Raw genomic sequence first — 20,439 nt, 5'->3', positions numbered from 1 at the left:
CAGCGGGGGGTACGGTTGGGGTACGAGGAGCGTAGCGGGGAGGCTGCGATGCGGAAGGACCGCTTTAAGGCAGCAGCAGCAGTCGGCGGCCCGTATGCAAAGAAAGTAGAGTGATCCGACGAGAGGTTTTAGTGCAAAGGCCAAAGCACACCAGCAATAGCGCGAAGGTACGGCACATGTACGGGCACTCCGGCAAAAAGACACACTGTGGAAAATTGTCGTACCGGGTACGGAATAATTTGCCATGGAAGATGTCGTACATTACAATTCAAAATTGCAAATTTACAAGCACTGCGTATAGGCTTAGAATCGAATTACGAGCAGCAAGAGTGGGAGGTTGCACATTTACGACACATTTAGTAATTGGTAAATTACATAACATCGCACATGGGGATCGTCCAGAAAGTACGTCCGCTTTTCTCCGATTCGTTCGACAAATTACAGGAGCCCAGCGCCTGCGAAACTTGGGGTAGGCCACCCAACAGTGCACGCGTGCTGTGCATTAAAGACGTTGCCTACCTGCCAGGCGCCATAAGAGCTTGCATTGGCAGAGCTGGGCAATTTCGTAACGGCATGGCGGACGTTCTTTCAGGATGATCCCTAACTTGCAAGTTACTAAAAAACAAACAAAATGCGACGAAATGAGTCACAAACCTCAGAAGTAGCTGGAAAGATTTTACAAGATCTAATAAAAGTAATCGACGCTCCCAATACACTGATAAACTAAGTGTTCAACTGCTCAACACTTCGAAGTGTGCAATTGCAAGTTAAATACTTGCAAGTGTGCAACTGCAAGTTTAATACTTACAAGTGTGCAACTCCTCTGTTGAGCACTTCCTACACAGTAAGCGTCCAATCTAAGGAAGTGTTCAACCGAGGAGTTGTACACTAGCAAGTGCACAACTACCGAGTTTAACACTTACAAGTGTACGGGTAGGGAGTTGCACACTTGCAAGTATTCAACTTGCAGTTGCACATTTACAAGTGTTGAGCAGTTGAACACTTAGTTTATCAGTGTAAATAGATCGACTGAAGCGTTGTGTGAACGGATTCAGAACGTTTGCGGGCACCCCGGTAGTGTAAGTCGTCGGGGTGAGCGCACAGCTGCGCGACGCTCCTGGCAGTTAAGCAACTGGGGGTGCTGGGGGACAGGCGGTCCACCCGACCCGCACGGGCTGCCTACCGCACAGGCACCTACCAGGGCGAGTAGGCAACCGGAGGGCAGCGGTGCGCTTGGCCCACACGTACTGCCTATCAAGGAGACGGGCGCCTCCCCTCCCCCCTTTCCCCCACCGCACGAGCACGACACCGACGCCATAATACAACGAAATGAAATCTGCTAGATTTTCTCTTAAACCAATTGCTCAAGTACCACCGCCGCTGAGCGGGCGCAGATGGCCATCTTTCAGGCCCTCACCCTGGGGTCCTCGCATTCTCCCCCCGGGCCCTTCTGGGTGAGGCCAGCTCCCCCGCTCGCACACCGGCTCCCACACGGGCGGGCGCGCGGGCGGCGCTTTGACTTTGAGCACACTCGCCGCCGCCCGCAACAGCCCGCCCCGCGCCGGGACGCGAAACTCTGAGCGCACCGAGGCTCTTTAATTACCCCGAGAGGCCAACACCTTGACCGCCTTTAAATAAACCCGCCAATAAGTAGTATTCCCGGCGGTGCGCCCGGCAAGCCGCTCCGCTCCGCGGCGGGGCGCGGCGGCTCCGGCCTCATTCACCGTTTTATTATTTCATACCTTTCCTCGCGCGCCGCTGGTGGTAAATTTCTCATCTGCCCGGGTCAAGCAGCCATTCATCCGGGTCAGCGCGCAGAATGCAGGGGTTTTCTTTTCATAAAGATCATCGTCATCATCATCAATATCTCAGTCGATGACTCAATAGTCGTAATGCCCACGCCTCTAGCGTCAGCATCAAATGAAATTGCTTTCCGCAACACGCAAAACCAGCAACGTTAATGTCATCATCGTCAAAATCATACACTACAGGTAAAACAAATGTAGCAAGCTGCACACCAATCGGTGTGCTTTTCAAATGTACAATCTTTGCACACCTCCTGGTGTCGAACTCAACATCACGAACCGTGCAAACTTTACACACTTCGCAAACGTCCCGGCAACAGCGCACCACAGGATGTGCTACTTTTGCACTTTGGTATGTGATTTCATACTAAAAACCAGAGTGTCACCAAGTGTGCAGTTTTAATATACTTTCCAAACGTTTTAACTTTGTACGTTACGTGATGTGTGCTAAATGTTTAAACACCATGAAGTGAGCTAATTAGAGAAAAGCATCACTGACAAATAAAGTGCTCAACTGTCGTGCACATGCACCTGCTCAACACTATGTTGCACACTTTCAAGTGTTTGACTGGGTATTTGAATACTATAAAGTGTTTAACAGTAACGTTGAACACTTCAAAGCGTTCAACATCAGGGTTGGCTATGAAGATTCGGACACATTAAAGTGTTCAGATTTACTGTTGAACACAAGTATTCAAATATCCTATCAAAGACTCAAAAGTGTGCAAAATAGTGTTGAGCATGTGCATGTGGACGCCAGTTTAACACTTCACTTATCAGTGCATAGTTTAAGTGTGCACAGATGCACACTTGTTTGACCAGTGTGACCCCCACCATTATTACGATATTCATTAGCATGAGCCAGGCCAGGTCCACGGTATGTGAAGCTGGGCAGTGACAGTTCAAGCGCAGAGAGGACGCATATATGGCGAGACGGGGTAAGTGGGCGGACCACACGTTTTGTCATTTTTATTATTGTTTTTATTATTTGGCGTCCCATAACGCAAGTAACCCGCATTGTTCGCCGCAAGAATAACAATTGCGATAAATGACGGACCGAAATGTATGCCGCCCAGCAGTCCTGCCGCTGCACCCGGCTCGAGTACACCGTTGAATGTTGAATATTAAAAACTTATGCCTAAACAACTACTTTTTTTATTTATTTTTATTTTTTTCAGAACTGGAGAAACCATTTTAGCTCAGGGTCATCTGTCCCAATAAGTCAAGCAGTGTTAAGTCTAGAGAGCGCACTCGTATAGGATATCACCATTATCCTAGACCATACGTTAGCTGGGTCTACCCTGCGACTGGACACACCGAGAACTTGGCAGCATCTCCCCAGGTACAACTTTTTGTCCAAAGGTATGTGTGCTTTGTCCCCCACCACCACCACCACCCGCGGCGTTGTACGATCTGTACGATCCACGCAGATAGAGCCGTGCGCGTCAATCCGAGGCAGGCCAGGCCTCTTCACTTATTTGGCATGCCACGCCACGCCACGCCACGCCACGCCGCAGCAAGACACGATGTCCCCAGCGTGCGTGTGTGGACGCCTAAAGACGAGCACCCCCACGGAGAGGCGCGGGCAGCGAGAGAGGCCGTCAGGAAGGGGGGGTTAGAGAGTGGGAAAGAGATGCATGACTATCGCGCAGTTTCCATGCCTTGCGTCTCTCTCACACACAACGCGCGAGCCAACTCAACACCAGGCTGCTCTGCCCATCTCTCTCTCTCTCTCTCTCTCTCTCTCTCTCCTAGCCGTGCGCCCATGAGACTCTGATTGATGGGGCCGTGTCCAGTCCGGCGTCCAGGGTCCGGCCCAGTGCCCCGGTGGTCCACCCCGCCGCGCCGCGCCGCGCCGCGCCACGGGCCGCAGGGGGTAGAGAGAGGGCGCGGCGTACAAGCGTAGAGCACCAAATCCCCGAGATACATCATCGATCTACATAACAGCTGATTGGAGTTCGTAGAAGGAAAAAAATAAGGGTTTCGCAAGCTGACGTGCATAGACAGTGCGCTCGCAGACAGATGGACAAAAACGCAATATGAATGTGTGGCCTCACCGGAGTAGGGAAGTCTACGTATTCGTCACCGAGGACATTTGGTCGACCAGGGCACGGACTCACCCCGTCAATGACTAGACGTTTTGCTACGAAAAGCGCGTGTTGGTGTGCGCTCAGCCCCCTACTGCGCGCCTGTATTTACAGGTATGACTATTCACTGTAAACGATGTGGTCGCATTAATGGTCAAAATTGCTGCATTTCCTTTTTGAATGCCAAATTTCGGACTGCCAAGTTTTTGGCCTCTTTGCTCTTTGCTTGCAAAAGTTTCGTCTCCTTTTGAAATAAGGCCAAATTTAGGCCATTGTGAGTGCCAAATTTTAGCATTCTTTTAGGGGCGACCAATTTTCGGCCAAGCAAGGTGGTCAAAAATTGGCAGTCTCTTAAAAGGCCAAAATTTTGGCGAGCAAATTGGCCACGGCGTTTAGTGTGTCTTGCACAGCTCACGATTAATCTTTTCGCTGCTGCCGCATAAATCCTTTTACCCTCCGTGCTGTGTACAAGTGCAGCTTGTAGGTGCACAGCGCTATACCGCCGACAGACAGATCATGCGATGCACGGACGGCAATCAGGAACGATTAGCTGACAGCAACAGATCTCAACATAAATCAAAGCGGTGCCACAGATACAAATTCTTTATACAAACGACAGGGTGTTGCAGTGTGATGAGATGGGTCGATCACTAACTGAGTAGACGTCGGGGGGTTTTACTGCAAAACTATTCAAGACATTTTTCTGAACTTATTTGATTGTAATCGTAAATAACAAGGCTGACGTGACGGTCACCTGAAGATATTTCTCATTTGATAAGAGCCGCTAGACAAATGAATATCGCGACCGTTTTAAACGTGCCAGACAGTATAACAGTTCCGTTCCCAGCCTGCGGACGCTACTTTAATCGGCCTCAGAGGCAGGCACATGTCACTCCGGCGCGCTCACAATGCTTCGTAAATTTTGGGAGGGATAGAGGGGGCCTTTGTCCGATACCCTTCCGTTCCCCGGGTCCCGGGCCCCGAGCCTCACTTCGGGGGGCATATCCTCCCTCATCAGGTGGATACGTCACGTGCCCGATCAATCCCCTCCGGTCAGTTGTCGCCATCGCACCCTCCTCCGGGTTTTATATATCGGGGAGTAAAAGACAGAGGGACAGAGGACAGAGACAGGGTCGTCTGGTGCGACAGGAGACGGCGCCTGACGCCAAAAAGTGAGGCCACGGAGCAGTAGGCAGGGCCCATGAAGAAAGCCTCGCAAAGGAGGACAAAGACGGACGTCGCACGGCCTGGGCCTGGGCGCCTGCTGGGCCCGGGCAGGGGCGGCGCCGTCTGGCGCCACGGCGCTCGCGACTTCCCCCTCCCGAACATTACCACCACGTCCTCGAGTACTGCTACCACCACCAGCAAACATGTCTTGGACTTGCCTAGAGTAGCCGCGAGGCCTTATCCGCAGTAATCGTTCATTCACAGCATTTAGGCAGCTTTAGACTAATGGGGTAAAAATGGCAAATTAAGGAATTATCCTTTTTATTAACTTTAAATTATCGTGGGTCATGTACAGTACGATAATGTTCGAAAACATTGCGTGATTTACTTGTAATTTTTTAATTATTGTTCAATCTTAAAAATATAAGAGTCAACATTTTGCCCTCATCACGCTCCTCGTGTTTTTCGAAAAAGGGGCGTCTCACGGACCCAAACAGGAAAATAAACTTTTGTTTGGGTACTCCCGATCCCTTTTGCAGCCTTGGCAGGGCATGGCCAGCCCAGGGCCACGCGGCCGCTGCTCGCGGAGCAGACTGTACCCGGTGGAACAATGCAGCCATGTAAGAAACTAAGATTTCCCAGAAAAGTGCACATGGGTCCCTCTCTGCTACCCGTATGGCCCCGCCGGGGACCACGGCTCCCGTTCGCTACCGTCCGCATTCTCAGGGGGTCACGCCGGGTGGAGGGCGGGTATGGGGTGAGGGTCGGGTGGGGCGGGGCGGGGGCGCCTGCAGCGTGCAGGCTGCTTGGTCGCAACCTGGTCGGTCCTGCCGGGCCCTACAGAGCTCCCCACCTCTGAAAACATCGGGCAAGGGGAGAGGGGAGTTGGGGGCCGGTCTCTTGCTTCATTTCAATATCATTTCAATAAACGTGTCATCGCTGTACCCTGCTCGCCATAGGATCTCATTGCGCCCACCCCACCATGCGGCACACAGTCGCATACAGCGCTGCACCGGGGAGTTCATGGCAAAGAGAGTCCCACACCGGGACTTGGTCGCCTGAAGGATCCCACTACCACAACTAAGGCCACTCAACGCGGACCTGGACGAACCCACGGTTGCACTCGAGTGATGCATGAGCACATCTTCATAATCCGCCCATAGTGAATATATGACAAACTGAAACGCGCTCAAGGCCCAAGGGATCACCCAGAAAGTACGTCCGCTTTACTCAAATTCTGTCGGCAAATTACAGAAGCTTGGTGCCTGCGTCACTCGGGGTAGGCCAACCCGCTGTACACGCATGCGCTGTAGGGAAAGTGTTGCCTACCTATCAGGGGCCACGACAGCTTCCATCGACTGAACTGGGCAGATTTGTAAAGGCGAGTGACGATCGTACTTTCTAGATGATCCCTGAAGCTAAGAGAAATGAGAACAATTCATCATCTCACGATAAATCTAATAAAAAACGATCATTGAATTGAGCAGCAAGGGCCCGGGATTCAACCGTTAACACTTTTTTGTCAGAGAGGCAATAGATTTGGGTATGCATAAGCTACCTACTTGGAAGCGGGCGGATCGTCGATGATGTTCCTCATATATCTACACCAACAAGCTGACTACACCTACTCTGAGCTTCTCACACCTGTAAACCCCAGACCTGCATTAGTGCTAGTATTTTTCCCCCTCGAGGACAGTGGGTCGTTTACTTATGGCTAGTAAACTTCATCAACAGAAACATTTACCTCAGGTCAGACCTAACAGTACCAGCCAATAAACAAGATTTTCTTAAATGAAATAATTTCCATTAACGTGTATTTTGACAATAATCTGTCACAACACCTCCCTTTATGAGAAGGGTTTCTCACGGCCAACTGCAAAACACTTGTCTGGTAAAGTTAAAGAAAACATGCTGATAATTTCCCCCAGAATACCATAGTAGCAGTAATACATATGAGTTAACATGTTCAGTGCGGCTGTGCATTCTAGGGGTTGGAAAAGACAGCAAAGTGTGACCACATTGTGGTCAAGCCGCACTGGACGCGTTAAAATTCATATTAAGTAATGTCTGCTTATTAGCTTTCAGCAGCACATATTATTTTATCACTAAGCCTGAAATCTTCACAGTGTGTGGTATTTATGAAGACCATGTTGCAAAACGCCCAACTAACTTATTCCTTGCACAAAAGATTGGAAATAATAAAAATCAGACAAAAATTAAATAGATTTCTAAAAATGTTGTATTAAGTATCACTTTTAACCATAGTTTAAAACTGCAATTACAACCTGGCCTTATAAAAATTTCTCACAGTACATTTACAGGACAACTGAAATTAAAATGGACACCACAATGTGCCATCACAATCATGCAGAGTTGGCAAAGACTTGATGAAGGAAGACTACTCATATTTAAGAATAACAGCAATAGAAACCAAACAGGAATGCTTGGTGATGCTCACCATGATTTGCTTAATCCTTTTTCTTGAAAAAATTCATTAATGATTGTTGTTTGTTCTTGGCAGGGGACTTGTTTTTGATTGGAGATGGTTTCTTACTAGCAGGGGCTTTGCCTTTCTTTGTTTTGCTTTTGGAGGAGGAAGGGGATTCTTTGCTTGACGCTGTTGATGGTGGTTCCTTCATCTTTTTGGACTCTTGATTTTCGGTGTCACTTTCACTGTAGCTTTCATATTCAGTAACCTTCTGTGTAACTAAAGATTTCCCAGTGATCAGTCATACAGCTTACCAACAAAAATATTGTTCAATATTTGATTTTACTTTTATTTTCAACTTACCAACATATCCATCGTCATCCATAAAGGTTTTGTCTTTATTGACTTTCCTTTTCCGGCGGACCCGACCACTACTGCTCCCTGCGTCTGGAGTAGGGGGTATAACATCGTCCTCCTCGTCTGATTCCAGAGCTTTCGCTTCAAGCACTGGCACTGGAGATGGCTCTCGTGATGATACTTTATCTTCTTCTTCGTCAAAAATATCTGCCAAAAACAAAATGGGGTGAGTAAAAAGCCTTTGAAGAATGTGATAGGAAATCATAATACATAGTGAATAAACATACCATCATCACTACTATCAGATATTTGCCTGATACGTTTCCTCTTCTTTCCATCATCCTTCTTTTCCTGTGCCTTAACTCTTTTCTTTTTATTCTGTTTGGTTGCCTAATCCAAAAAAGATATTAATAAAAGGGGCCAAATAGGATTTACCAATATATATGTCCAAATAATGGATGGTACCTTAGGTGTTTGTTTACTCTTGGACTCTGGGCTGGGCTTCTTCTCAACTTTAGCAGTTACAGAGCTAGAATGTTTAGATGGTATGTCATCTGCAAAGGCAAAAACTAAGTGTTAAAAAAAAATTAGAGTGAACCTACTGTGCACAAGAAGGGCAACAAAGTTGAGGGTCAATATACCACAGATCTCTTTCGCCTCTTCTGATACATTTTCCACATCAACAGACTCCTCTTCACAGGTCTTCACTGTAGGTTCTTTGTTTCCATCTGGTTTACTGGATTTTTCAGTGGGTTCTTCCTTACTGACTTTGCTAAAGAAATTTGATATACCGCCTGTTTTCTTGCCTGCTGTGTTATTCTGCAGGAAAATTCAGTAATAAGCAAAATTTGGAGACAGAGGATACAATGGCATGAAAAAAGAAACAACAACTAACTTTAGTTGTTGAGGAAGACGCAGCAGTTGATTTCGAGGCCTTTGAAGTTTGGGCTGCAAACATTGCCGCAAGGCCTCCCTTTGCCTTGTCTTTGGTTGCAGGTTCTTTCCCATTTCTTTCTTCAGACTTTGATTTGAGGGGTGACACCTGAAAATCGACAAAGTTAAAAATCTAACACAGCAAAAGTGATACATAAAAAAGACAGATTCAAGCAGAGACTGCTTCGTATTAAAATTCCTTCAAAAAATCTAGACTGAATCTTGAGGACAGTGATCTTAATCTTAACTCCAACTGTCAAACAACATTTAGCTATTTTCATTACCTTTTCAGATTCTTTAGACGAGGAAGCAGCAGACTGTGTTTGTTTCGGTACAACTTTGGCAGGTGCTGGAGGGGGAACAGTAATTCTAAGGAGCGCTAATTCTTCAGCAGCTCTCCGCACACTCTCTTTGCACCTAATAGCTCCCAGGCTACAAAACAAAAATAGAATGTGGGGTGAAATAAATCAATGTCTTTTATTTTTCTTGATGTCTCATTGTGTGTTTACCTTTCAACACCTTCTTTTTCATCGAAAGGTTGAGTGTTCACAGTGTAGAGAGTGCTTAAGGACGGAGTTTTCTTTGCTCTCTGAATGCTGTAAACATGCTCGGACGAGAGAGACTCAAACGACAATTTCATTTCCTCATATTGATCTTGCCCAACAACAACCATGTGGCATTCTCCATTGCATCGTAGCTTTCCTGCTATTAAAAATGTTGCAGACACAAGGTCTTTTTTATCCTTACAGAATGTGTACAGTAGTCTAAATAGAATTAAAAAGATTTTGTTACAGAAAGAACAGTTGAATAAAACAAAAAAGACAAAAAAAAGACAATATTCTGCTTACTGTTTTGATTGATTCACATGGATATTCAGGGTCTTGCTTAGCCATTTATAAGTGACCTGAAAAAGTGAAGAAATATTTAATTAAACACAAAAGTGATGTTCACGATAAATGGGCGATAGATATTATTTATTTATAATTCTAAAACCAACATTTCAACAATTGGACAAGAGAGGTTGGACTATTCGTTATAACTCGAGACGCACACGAAAGCTGCCGGGACCTCACTTACTATTTTATCTTCATCCATAACGAATTCTTCAAGATTCTGTAAATACATTTCTTCACACTTTCCATCCATTTCGGTGTGGTTAATTGTTGCACGATTTGAGGAGACAGAACACATCCAAAGATTCCATTCATTCGCCCGGAGGTAGCTGGAAGGCGGGAATTTAACGTTTCGGTTTTGTTCTTGCACTCTTCAGGCTGCTAAACCAAATAACACTAAACTGTTTCTTGGACTGGACTTTACATCGGAATTACTGACAACACTCGCCAAATTCAACGGTTTAGAAACCACAACATGCGCAAGAATATTTTATCTGGAGACACCGAAACAAATGGCTTAAACTTTTGCCTTTATATCTCCTGATATTTGTCATCACAGGTTTAAGATACTAATAACAATAGAAGCAATTTCTCATCCGCTTTATGACTCATCCCGCTCTGTTATCAGCAGAACAGCTGGCCGTACACAAACAAGTGTCATCTGTTGATACCCGCTCGGAAAAAGTGCACTAAGTTTTTATCGGGCATTTTGCTGGCTTGGCTAGCGTCTCTTATCTTTCTGCCTCTTCTGAAGTGAGTATCTCACCTACATGTAACATTAAGAGGCTTTTGGCGTAGTGCCTGCCGTGCTCACAATCTTCGGCACTCTTGAGCCGATACCCGTCAGTACGTTGGATATAGACATTTATTGCTCAGTCGTCTGGTACGACAGTATAACTGATTATTTTATATCCTTATTGGAAAGTTTTAAGGAAGAATTAGACGTCAGATACCAATTTTAATGTAAATAACTTTGAGGTTATGTTGTGACGGTTTTGACTTGAGTATAGCAGATTATATGAAATGATACTAAGACAAAGTTCAAATACGCTTGTTTGTGTCTCCTTCGTGTGTTTTTTTTTTGTTTTCAGTTTATGATGACAGGTTCTCAAATTTTACGTAACGTATCAAACTGTAAAAAGTTCTTCTCCTTTTCAGTATTTTTCAGGCCTCTAGACAATGCTCAAAGAATACATGTACACATCTTCACATACCTTCTAAAGGGCTTTCTCGACATCAAAAATGGAGTCACAGGAGAAAAATCATCGTTCTGTACCTCAAGATCTAGACTGGGAGCGCTTTGGCTTGGACGGGAGTCGCAATACAAGTAAGTTTGTTCCAGAAACAGGCGTCCAAAAGACAGATATGAAGGACATTCATGGAAAATCGTTCTGATATTGGTTTTTGGTTTGAATCTAATACGATTTCAACCTGCAGCACGCAGACACAGCTCTAGCCGTGATGAAACCCGAGGAGGCAATGAGCCTGAGTACCACTATGGTCACCAACCATCTGATGCTTCAGAAATTTTTGCCCAGGAACATGTACGGTTCATATTTCTTCTTGTGCTTATAAAAATATATCAAAATGTCATGATTGGTTGTTTTTTATCGGCTCTAAAATTTTCCAGGCAGGACAGCCATGGTGGAAATCTAACTTTTTTATATCACAACCTGTCCTCTTTGGTACTTGGGATGGCGTTTTCACTTCATGTTTAATTAACATCTTCGGTGTGATTGTGTTTCTACGATCAGGCTGGATTGTAGCCCAAGCAGGAATAGTAAATGCTGTTCTTATGGTATTGTCTACAGGTAAGTCAGGCATCAATAAACTCTACCATCTAATGAAGTACATTTATTTTTATCCGTTTTTCTCTTGTTTTGCAGTTTTGGTTGTTTTAACATCAGTGATGTCAGCTGTAGGAATCTGCGAAAGATGTAGGATGGAGAGTGGCGGTGTCTATTTTCTTTTAGCACATGTCTTAGGGTCCCGTTTTGGAGGAGCCATTGGTCTTCTCTATGTTTTTGGACAGGTAAAAATGTTCAAACAACCCTCACATTAGATATATATGACTCATCATGCTTTATAATAATTGAAATAATAAATATAACAACATCTTTTGTAGGCTGTTGGCTGTGCCCTGTATGTTTTGGGCTTTGGAGAATCGTTGGCTGAACTCTTAGGCCTTGAGACTGGACCTGAGAAATCTCCTTGGTCAGAACGAGGATTAGCAGGAGCAGCTGTTATTTTGCTTGGTGCAATAAATGTAGCTGGTGTGAAATGGGTGGTAAAACTTCAATTCATACTTCTACTTATCCTTTTGCTTGCTGGGCTGGATTTTGCTGTTGGCAGCTTTGTACATACTGATCATTGTAAGTTTAACTTTGAGAATGTTTGTTCAGTATCGAAAATTAAATTATGTTACCTGTGTAACTTCCTGATAATTTTTTTTTTTCCTGTTTCAGTAAGTGGATTTGATGGATGGATGTCAGGAAACTTAGCTAATAATACCTATCCGGATTATTTTGGTGGTTACAGTTGGTTCACTGTGTTTGGAGTGTTTTTCCCTACTGTGACTGGTATAATGGCTGGTATTAACATGAGTGGTGATCTGAGACAACCTAATGTCAACATTCCAAATGGTACTATTGCTGCTGTAGGAGTGGGGTGAGTTGCATTCATTTGATCAAGTGGAAACATTACAATATTTACAACTGACAATGAATTAATACTACTGTCATCCTTTTTTGTCTGTTTTTACAGGACATTTTTATACTTAATGTTTGTGATTGTCTTGGCATCAACATGCACCAGACAGGCTTTGAAAAACTATATGATTGCTGCCAAAGTAGCTGCTCTACGTAAGTTCCAAATCATTCCATTTGTAATTTCAGCAAACTCCAATTATTTTTTCTTTGCATTCTTGTAATAATCATCTAACAAAATTTTAGATTTTCCTCTTCTTGCCGGATTATACGTATCATCCATGTCCAGTTGTCTTGCTGCTATGTATGGCACTCCAAGGGTGTTACAATCCATAGCTAATGAGAATGTTATTCCTGTCATACAGTTTTTAGGGCATGGGGTATGTAAATATACTATGTGAAATGTTAACACTTAACAGGTATTCTGTTCAATTGTTTTTGAATTAATTATTATTTTATACCATGAATTTCAGAGAGGTCCGAATAAAGTACCAGTTTATTCCATGACTGTGGTTGCAGTGGTTACCATAACTTTCATCATAATTGGACAAATAAACACCCTTGGCCCTGTAGTGACAATGCCTTTTTTGCTCACTTACGCAGCTGTTGACTACTCATATTTTGCATTGGCTCAAACTTTTGACATGCGGTTGAAACGTGAAGAAAGGTTCAGGTACTTAGCAATTTATTTCCACTAATAGTTTTAAAATCAAACAATCTTTATTACCTACTACTATGTCATTTTGGTTTTAGATACAGTGAACAAAGTCCCACTTTTGAATCCCGAGATGGATATGGAGCAGCTGGTCATGATTCTCATACTGACAGCCACTTTCACAGTGATTTAGATAAACTGTTTCCTGAAAGATTGCATCACAAAAAAGGAACGGTGAGAATATTCTCCCACTTTTATTTCATCTAACCAATCTAATAATTTATTCTACAAACTAACTGACAAATGTATTGTTCAAAATCTCTAACAATAATTAAATTTCAACTGTTTACAGGGTAGTCATGCATCTGACCACAGTGCTGTGTCCTCTCCTGATGACACAGTTAGTGTAACTGGGAGTGCAGTTACAGCAGTAGAAGTTGGAGTGACCCTACCAAACGATTCTAAGCAAACCAACATTCATTCTAAACCACAGAATTGGTATTCAAGTCTCTGCAACCGATGGGCATCTCTGTTCGGGGTATGCAAAAACTCTTTACCTTGACTGTTGTAATATTATGTGTGTTGTATTTCACCCCTCCCTCCATCCTCCATTGAGCTTAAGCTTAAGTTTTGTCTCTAATACTTTTCTTTAAATTTGATTGTAGGCTGTCCTAAAGATTGGCATGATGTTCCTTGTTCATTGGGGATATGCCTTGATTAATATGGGAGTTCTGTTCCTTGTATGGTTTTACATAGGACAAGCAAACCCTGCTGTGAAACCTGGTGTCTCTGCAGAGTTTAATTTTTTCCGTTGGCTTAAACAGGCGATTTTACGGGCTTTAGGGTATGTTGTTCCTGACTTTTTATTTTTATTTTGTTGCTTTCGGTTTTCTTATTGTTTACAATCTTGCATAATGTAACCAATTGTATTTGCAGGAAACGTGTCCAAGAATATGAGCACATTGTTGTTACTCCAGTCTGTCCTGGTGTTGAAGTTCAGTCTGCACAGTTGAATGATGACAATGAAGATTTTGCTTCCCGGCGTCGTTATCATCAGTCCTCAACAGTTCAGGGAAGATTTGTTGATGTTGATGAGGATTGATCATGATTTAGAAGCTTACAAAAGACATATCAGTTTAGTAAGGTGGCTATCCATTTAATGTATCATTACATTACATCTTATATTTCCAACTAAAAATTCCTTTCATTAAGTTTTGATCTTTTGCACTTCTGACTAAAAATTTATTCTTGTCTTAAAATTAAATTTGTGAAATGATCTACATGTCCTGAACACTAAACCAAACATAAGAAAGTCTCACAGTTCAAATTCATTAATGTCATGGGTCAGAGAAACTTAGGAAAACACTTGGGACTCATCTCATTTTGTTGACATCGTAGCTTGTACCATCTTTCCAGAATTCCTATTGTGATATTTCTAGAAAAACAGATTATTGAACCAGTGCAAATTAGTCGACAAAGTATTTCAAATGAAATGGACTGACTAGCTGAACACTAGATGTAAGCTTTCAAACACATGATAGGTGATATAAATAGCCCAAATTTTTCTCTGATGACATCACGTAAAAATTATTTTAGCATAATAATTTTGCTCCTTTTCATATTTTGAGTTGACCGATCTGTGTTCATCAGTTTGTTTAATGTACTCTTCTGTTTTCATAAAATTCTGGAAAAAAGTATCCGTTGTAACATGTTCTCTTTCTTACTATATCTTTGGTGCTTTAAATTTGTAAGGAATTTCCATGCAACGTCTTCTTTATTTATTTATTAACTGTTTTCTGAAATGACTTAATTTATTAATCTACTATTTATGTGCTCCAATGATGTTGTATTTATTGTATCTTTTGAAAGCTTTTTCTGTTATTTTTTTTTTAATGAGAATCCCTGGTACAGTAAGTAGAAGTCCATCTGTGTGCTGAAAGTGATTACACTGTTATAAGGTGGATTTACGATAGCACCGCAGCAAGCGTAGTTTTGCCTCTAGTGTTAAAACAACGCTCGCAAGGTCCTCTTCCACTCTCTCCTCTCCCTGTTCTGACCAGTGCCAGCGTTAATTCAGCGCTAGCGTTCAAGATATGCTCGCTGCGTTCTGCTCGTATATCCCCCTTTGCCCTTCCAATGTTTTGTTGGGTATTGTTTGTTTTTGTAAACCTTTTTGTTGTTGTTAATTGTGATGAAATCAATTTGTCCACACATTTTTTTTGTGGACCGATTCCTTTTTCCAGAACTTGTGCTTTTAATGACTGAGTAATACCTAATGAGTAATTATTCTAATTCCGTACCATTCTTAAATAAGTTAATCTATTTTCGTAAAATTTTCAATCGGATTTTATTTAAATGAATAGTTGGTCTGTAATAGTGGGTGTGAAGTAAAATGTTATTGTAACTTGTGTTTCATATTATAATGAATTTGATCAAGTGTTGTAAAAACACTGGTACTTTGTTGAATATTTTTAAAGGTATTGTCTTTGCTAATTTATTTTGTTGTTTACTGCAATACGTTTTGTTACTACAGATTTTCAATGTAGCATATTGCTGTGTAGAATGAATTTATGGAGGGATAGGGACTGAAGCAATCATGAGTTGTTGTCTTTGGTTTTCCATTTCTCTTCTTCAGCAATACTTCAACTGCAATATATTAAGCTTCCAACCATGCCTCATGCTGTGAGATGAAGTAGTATTATGTATGATGTGTTGAGTGATTTTTGCGATTAGACACTTACAATTCCTATTCCTTTCCATTTTGCTCATTCAGTTTACTTAATTTACGTAGGCAGCTTCTTTGAATGAAACATAAAGATGCTTGAAGTTCTGTCTTGTCTTGTAAAAGATGCAATATTGTTGCTTTGTACCTTCCAGTTGGGTCATAAAGATTGCAAATTATTTTCATTTTTTTTTGTTTTGTGATTATCATTGTAGATCCCTCCATTCAGAGTGTTACATCAAAGTGCCATTCTATGAATGGATTGGAAAGTATTTGTGTATAGTGGCACAACGAAATTGCTACTTGCCAAATTTAAATAATTTTAATTTTTCTGACTAATAAAAGTCTATAACAAAATTACTTGACATACGTGTCGCTCTTGTCACTTATTTCTACCTTTTCTATCGTATCTTCCTACTTTCACCCATAAACAACTGCAACAGATGAAAACCGTAGGTACAGTCCCGAACTTCCAGTGATATTTATTCCACAGCTTAGTTTTAGTGGCCACAACTTATTTTCCAGCCGTAGTTAGTCAAGTCAAGTCAAATCCTGCCCGCCTTTCGCCACATTGTCCCCCTCCCCCAAGAGTCTTCTTCCCCCCTCCCCTAGCGTGCAACGAGCCTCCTCGCCGCACTTCACTACACTTCACTAGCCGTCAAAATCAAACGCCGGTACCGCCACCGCTATCGTCGCCTTTTCTCAGAAGTGTGGTGCTCTGTACTGATTCTATTTCACGAGTACTTTTTTCAAAGTAGATTTAGAAATGGTGGAACTTAACTCGAATGAGCTGACAGATGCTGAAGCGGAACAATACGATAGACAAATTCGTTTATGGGGCCTGGATTCTCAGAAGAGGTTAGAAATTTCCATATTTTGATTTTATTTTTTACTTTGCTACTTTAATCCATATCATCGTTCATAACTTACTTGCACTTGAAAGTTTGTAAAATTTTCGATTTTTTAAATTCTTGTATTGTTTTTTGTAGGTTGCGCTCATCTCGCGTTCTCATCATTGGGCTGAAAGGTTTGGGGGCTGAAGTTGCCAAAAATATAACTCTAGCTGGTGTCAAATCTGTTACACTTCTTGATGATGGTGCTGCTTCTCAAGATGACATCTGCTCACAATTTCTGGTTCCTCGTGACCAGATAGGTAAAAATGTAAGTAATGTCATCTGTTTTCATGAATGTACACAATCTTTCTGTTCTATTAAATTTAGTTTCTGAAAGTGTCACTGACTTTTTCAGAGAGCTGAAGCTTCTTTGGCTCGTACGCAGAACTTAAACCCAATGGTTAATGTGACTGCAGAGACATGTGCAGTTGCTGATCATCCTGATGAATACTTTCATGCATTTGAAGCCATTTGTGCCACCAAGTGTCCAACCGATCAACTACTGCGGTTAGATAAAATTTGCAGAGAAAAGAGTATTAAATTCTTCTGTGGAGATGTCTTTGGCTTCTTTGGCTTTATGTTTGCTGACCTACAGACTCACGAGTTCGCTGAGTATGTATTCGCAGACTAACCAGCTTAATCTATCTATATCAGTATTATTTAATACTTACAACTGTGCCCTTTTTCAGAGAAATTACAGAGTTTAAACCTACAGCCACTGAAGAACCTGCTGCAAAGCGTCTGAAAGCAGAACCAGTTAAAACAACTGTCAAACGATCTTCAACATTTGTGCCTCTTCAAAATGCATTAGATGTAGACTGGACAGCAGAGCCCTACTCCAAAAAACTGAAAAAGTCTGAATCATCATACTTTTTGATGAAAAGTAAGTTGTTCATAACTGACTTTCTTCATAGTTTTTTACCATATATTTTACCATACATCATGTAACATTTCTGATAACATTTTATATTTTAGTCCTCCTTAAATTCCGTTCTGAGAACATGAGAGATCCTTCACCAGGAACTCGATCTGCTGATATGGAAGAACTGAACAGATTAAAAAATGAAGTTTTGACTAAGATGTCTATTCCTCTTGAAAAGGTTCCTGATAATTTACTGAGGTAAAACCTGAACTCGTATTTTTTGTGCATGGGAATAGTGTATGTTACATTTTATGTTACTGCATCTTTGCTTCTTTTTTTTTTTTTCCAGTATGGTGTTTGCTGAAATAGGCCCAGTATGTGCCATAGTTGGTGGAGTTTTATCGCAAGAGATAATCAAAGCCCTATCTCAACATGAGGCTCCTCACAATAACATGTTTTTCTTTAACCCAGAGCGTAATTTGGGTCATGTTGAATGTCTTGGTGCCTAAGTTATCTTATTTAATTACAAGAAGCCCTCTTTTCTGTATATGTTTTGTTAAGTACTCAGTTTTTCCATTTATAGTTTTGCAATGAAAAAGTTCCAATGTAAGGTTGCAATTAAAAATAAATTAAGTTCTCATAGTTTATTTGAAACTTTTAATCTTTACAAAGCAAGAGTTCTTTTAGTTACTGTAGTAGAAAAAGATTCCTTTTCAATCTTTATGTTCTTTTCTGTTGATTTGGGAAGTTTTGAGAGGAGATTGTTTAGTAACAAAACGTTGAGGCTGAAGAGGAGGAGCATCTTCATACTCTTCACTAAGCTTTTTAGCAAGGAAGTAGATTTCTGCTAAAGCTATGGTTAGTGCACAGGCAACACCAAGAAGTAGCCTAAATCCAAAGTCCAAAGATCCAACCATCAGTTGAACCCCTAAAAATCCAAAGGTGAAACCTGCACCAACAGATACTACAAACTGCAGTACAGCAATGATGTGAGAGTTTATCATTTTCACTGCAACAATATAACATCAGTAATTTTATTTTAAAGAAAACTTATTACATAATTGCATAAAATAAGAACTCTTACTCTGATATCCAATGCTGTCATCAGGGTGATGAACTCTGACATTATCAACATTCTTAGTCATAGCTTTATATTCTCTGTCTGCTTGTTCTTTTTTCAACCTTTGAATTCTTGCTTCAAGCTCAGGGTTCCTAAACAAGCAATATTCAAACTTTGAACTATTTGAAAGAATAATTTTCATCAGTACCAATTGAAAATGTAAATTCAATACCTTTCAACAATAGGCGGCTCTGGCAGAATAATGTCACATCCCTCCAACAAATCGTGCAAATAGATCCCAGATGACTCATCTCCATTCTTCTGCAGTTTTTTAACTTGATTGTACAACCAATTAAAATCTTCGACATACAGGAAAGATGCGCTCGCAGCGTCAGGAAGAGATAAGGCTGCTTTACCACCTCGCTTCTTAAGTGGCACATTGGGTGTAGAGAGCAGTTTAATTCTCTCTGGTGTGTCATCAATATCAGCTAAGTGCTGTTGAATAAATTCCTTCAACTTTTCTGAAGGAGCAATTTTAATCACACTGCTTTCTGCCATTTTTAAATTGTGTTTTGAAGCTAATTCTGATTAGCTTTCACTTAACAATGTACAGTTTAGCCTCCAGATCTTGATAAAACTCTCGGAGTTCGCCTTCCTTTTCTTGGAATGTAGAATCTACTTTGGAACAGCGTCCAGCCATATCAGAGATGAAATTTTCCCAGTCAGCCTTCCTCAAGGCCCGTTTTGCCTCTAAACTGTTATCCTGAAATGAGATAGCATATGGATAATGTGACTGTAAACATTCTCTAAAAACAAAATACAGTTTATGGGTAACTCACAGCTAAGTGTTCTTCTTCACTTTTTATCATACGGTTGCACATATTAAGAGCAGCATCTAAATTGGTGTTGAGGATGGGCAGCGAGGTCTCACCACTCTGCTTCAGTCGATCTACTTGAGAGTCACGAATCTCTGTTACTCTCTCTAAAACAATAAAAAGTCGTTCTACTTCACGGTCTTGACGTTTCTCCTGCAAGCAGAGGAATAAACTGACAATTAAGCTACAAATAGAAGGTTTTTGAGAGTGATGTGGGACAATACCCCTCATCGCTTACCTCAAACTCACGTAGGAAAAACTTTATTTCTCCACTTAAATATGGTCTGTGGTCGAAGAGGCGAGTCCAAATTTCACCAGCATCTGTAAATCATCAACTTTTAAGTTCTATCACTTTTTGTTGTGTCTCCTGCACATAAAAAGAACACCAGTAATGTGTCATGGGCAATATTTATCGCGTGTAATGGGCCAATCATTCGCATACCCGTGCATGTTTATTTCTTTATTATTATGAATGGCCACTTGGTAATCTACAAAAGTTAAGGATTTCTAATAGCGATAGCTGAAAATCAAAATTATTGTCAAATGTCATGTGATAGAAAACATACCTTTCACAATCGCAGCCATGTCATTTCTAGACCGCCGACCCTAGTTTGGACGGTATGAGAGTTTACACTACTTGAAAGTAGGAGAAACTCAGTATATAGAAAAACGCGGCAAGTTCAATTTAAACTCGGAATAGGAAGCGGAGATGCTTTTCTCAAGGGAGATGCTTGCGAAAAGGCGGCCCTTTCTCAAGGCAGATGACAGAGGCAGATGGTTAGCTTTGGTTCACTTGTAATTCCCTTCAAAACAACAATAAAAATGATGTTCGGTACCCAGTGAGAAACAGTTACATCGAAATGATGTCAGACTGATATCGTTGTCGGTAAATTGTCGATTATCGTGTCGAATCGATCCTGAGATGGTCTTAAAATCGAGACATTTCCGATAACTGACATCTATTTGATGTCGATTCGATGTCACATCGATTTTGATT

The 20,439-nt window shown here is 41.7% G+C and overlaps 6 protein-coding genes across 9 annotated transcripts in view; 2 read left to right on the top strand and 4 right to left on the bottom strand.

Moving 5' to 3' along the window:
- Window positions 1–7,144, bottom strand: part of LOC113207554 (PAS domain-containing protein cky-1) — a 142,141-nt gene extending 134,997 nt beyond the window's left edge. Inside the window, exon 1 of the mRNA XM_052264304.1 lies at window positions 6,622–7,144. Coding sequence (XP_052120264.1) covers window positions 6,622–6,656 — 35 coding nt within the window. The 5' untranslated portion in view covers window positions 6,657–7,144. The remainder of the gene's footprint in view (window positions 1–6,621) is intronic.
- Window positions 7,145–7,280: 136 nt separating this feature from the next.
- Window positions 7,281–10,112, bottom strand: LOC113207544 (DNA polymerase delta subunit 3). The gene is made up of 10 exons (XM_026424161.2): window positions 9,855–10,112; window positions 9,626–9,681; window positions 9,287–9,541; window positions 9,062–9,209; window positions 8,740–8,886; window positions 8,486–8,663; window positions 8,310–8,398; window positions 8,132–8,234; window positions 7,851–8,051; window positions 7,281–7,766 (listed from the first exon to the last, which is right to left on the bottom strand). Exons 1-10 carry the CDS (start codon window positions 9,966–9,968, stop codon window positions 7,528–7,530), a joined length of 1,530 nt encoding a protein of 509 aa, XP_026279946.1. The 5' UTR covers window positions 9,969–10,112; the 3' UTR covers window positions 7,281–7,527.
- Window positions 10,113–10,266: 154 nt separating this feature from the next.
- On the top strand, window positions 10,267–16,112 carry LOC113207542 (solute carrier family 12 member 8). 4 transcript variants are annotated; one of them, XM_026424158.2, is made up of 14 exons: window positions 10,267–10,423; window positions 10,829–10,997; window positions 11,108–11,214; window positions 11,301–11,481; window positions 11,557–11,702; window positions 11,796–12,042; window positions 12,136–12,337; window positions 12,434–12,531; window positions 12,622–12,755; window positions 12,849–13,048; window positions 13,129–13,264; window positions 13,383–13,568; window positions 13,696–13,874; window positions 13,967–16,112. In XM_026424158.2, the coding sequence occupies exons 2-14, from the start codon at window positions 10,913–10,915 to the stop codon at window positions 14,130–14,132; spliced, it is 2,067 nt and encodes a 688-aa protein (XP_026279943.1). In that variant the 5' UTR covers window positions 10,267–10,423; window positions 10,829–10,912; the 3' UTR covers window positions 14,133–16,112. The 4 variants fall into 4 exon arrangements, with proteins under 4 accessions (XP_026279943.1, XP_026279944.1, XP_026279945.1 ...); XM_026424159.2 differs by having other exon boundaries at window positions 10,414–10,516; XM_026424160.2 differs by lacking the exon at window positions 10,267–10,423 and adding an exon at window positions 10,432–10,553.
- A 270-nt stretch (window positions 16,113–16,382) lies between these two features.
- Window positions 16,383–18,154, top strand: LOC113207583 (SUMO-activating enzyme subunit 1). Its single transcript, XM_026424209.2, has 6 exons — window positions 16,383–16,610; window positions 16,742–16,913; window positions 17,001–17,257; window positions 17,335–17,528; window positions 17,621–17,765; window positions 17,857–18,154. The coding sequence occupies exons 1-6, from the start codon at window positions 16,519–16,521 to the stop codon at window positions 18,014–18,016; spliced, it is 1,020 nt and encodes a 339-aa protein (XP_026279994.2). The 5' UTR covers window positions 16,383–16,518; the 3' UTR covers window positions 18,017–18,154.
- On the bottom strand, window positions 18,137–19,125 carry LOC127748604 (transmembrane protein 199-like). Its single transcript, XM_026424211.2, has 3 exons — window positions 18,800–19,125; window positions 18,592–18,719; window positions 18,137–18,516 (listed from the first exon to the last, which is right to left on the bottom strand). The coding sequence occupies exons 1-3, from the start codon at window positions 19,123–19,125 to the stop codon at window positions 18,221–18,223; spliced, it is 750 nt and encodes a 249-aa protein (XP_026279996.2). The 3' UTR covers window positions 18,137–18,220.
- LOC113207584 (biogenesis of lysosome-related organelles complex 1 subunit 5) lies at window positions 19,024–20,077 on the bottom strand. The gene is made up of 4 exons (XM_026424212.2): window positions 20,009–20,077; window positions 19,681–19,763; window positions 19,407–19,595; window positions 19,024–19,330 (listed from the first exon to the last, which is right to left on the bottom strand). Exons 1-4 carry the CDS (start codon window positions 20,025–20,027, stop codon window positions 19,163–19,165), a joined length of 459 nt encoding a protein of 152 aa, XP_026279997.1. The 5' UTR covers window positions 20,028–20,077; the 3' UTR covers window positions 19,024–19,162.
- Between the last annotated feature and the right edge of the window lie 362 nt (window positions 20,078–20,439).

Source organism: Frankliniella occidentalis, unplaced genomic scaffold (assembly GCF_000697945.3).
Source record: "Frankliniella occidentalis isolate FOCC.00 unplaced genomic scaffold, Focc_3.1 Scaffold18, whole genome shotgun sequence".
Lineage (NCBI taxonomy): Eukaryota > Metazoa > Arthropoda > Insecta > Thysanoptera > Thripidae > Frankliniella > Frankliniella occidentalis.
The sequence above is the reverse complement of the archived record's forward strand: the minus strand, read 5'-3'. Positions and strand labels throughout refer to the sequence as shown.

What these genes read in the sequence shown, in the direction of transcription:
- LOC113207544 (XM_026424161.2), bottom strand. Translation starts at nt 9,968, where the DNA reads ATGTGTTCTGTCTCCTCAAATCGTGCAACAATTAACCACACCGAAATG. An exon ending in CGTCTTCCTCAACAACTAAA is followed by an intron (nt 8,664 to 8,739) that starts GTTAGTTGTTGT and finishes ATTTTCCTGCAG; the next exon opens with AATAACACAGCAGGCAAGAA. An exon ending in ATCTGATAGTAGTGATGATG is followed by an intron (nt 8,052 to 8,131) that starts GTATGTTTATTC and finishes TGTTTTTGGCAG; the next exon opens with ATATTTTTGACGAAGAAGAA.
- LOC113207542 (XM_026424158.2), top strand. Translation starts at nt 10,913, where the DNA reads ATGGAGTCACAGGAGAAAAATCATCGTTCTGTACCTCAAGATCTAGAC. An exon ending in TCTTATGGTATTGTCTACAG is followed by an intron (nt 11,482 to 11,556) that starts GTAAGTCAGGCA and finishes CTTGTTTTGCAG; the next exon opens with TTTTGGTTGTTTTAACATCA. An exon ending in TTCTCTATGTTTTTGGACAG is followed by an intron (nt 11,703 to 11,795) that starts GTAAAAATGTTC and finishes CATCTTTTGTAG; the next exon opens with GCTGTTGGCTGTGCCCTGTA.
- LOC113207583 (XM_026424209.2), top strand. Translation starts at nt 16,519, where the DNA reads ATGGTGGAACTTAACTCGAATGAGCTGACAGATGCTGAAGCGGAACAA. An exon ending in GTGACCAGATAGGTAAAAAT is followed by an intron (nt 16,914 to 17,000) that starts GTAAGTAATGTC and finishes TGACTTTTTCAG; the next exon opens with AGAGCTGAAGCTTCTTTGGC. An exon ending in CAGACTCACGAGTTCGCTGA is followed by an intron (nt 17,258 to 17,334) that starts GTATGTATTCGC and finishes GCCCTTTTTCAG; the next exon opens with AGAAATTACAGAGTTTAAAC.
- LOC127748604 (XM_026424211.2), bottom strand. Translation starts at nt 19,125, where the DNA reads ATGGCAGAAAGCAGTGTGATTAAAATTGCTCCTTCAGAAAAGTTGAAG. An exon ending in GAGCCGCCTATTGTTGAAAG is followed by an intron (nt 18,720 to 18,799) that starts GTATTGAATTTA and finishes TTGCTTGTTTAG; the next exon opens with GAACCCTGAGCTTGAAGCAA. An exon ending in TGACAGCATTGGATATCAGA is followed by an intron (nt 18,517 to 18,591) that starts GTAAGAGTTCTT and finishes ATATTGTTGCAG; the next exon opens with TGAAAATGATAAACTCTCAC.
- LOC113207584 (XM_026424212.2), bottom strand. An exon ending in TTTTCCTACGTGAGTTTGAG is followed by an intron (nt 19,596 to 19,680) that starts GTAAGCGATGAG and finishes CTCTGCTTGCAG; the next exon opens with GAGAAACGTCAAGACCGTGA. An exon ending in GTGAAGAAGAACACTTAGCT is followed by an intron (nt 19,331 to 19,406) that starts GTGAGTTACCCA and finishes ATCTCATTTCAG; the next exon opens with GATAACAGTTTAGAGGCAAA.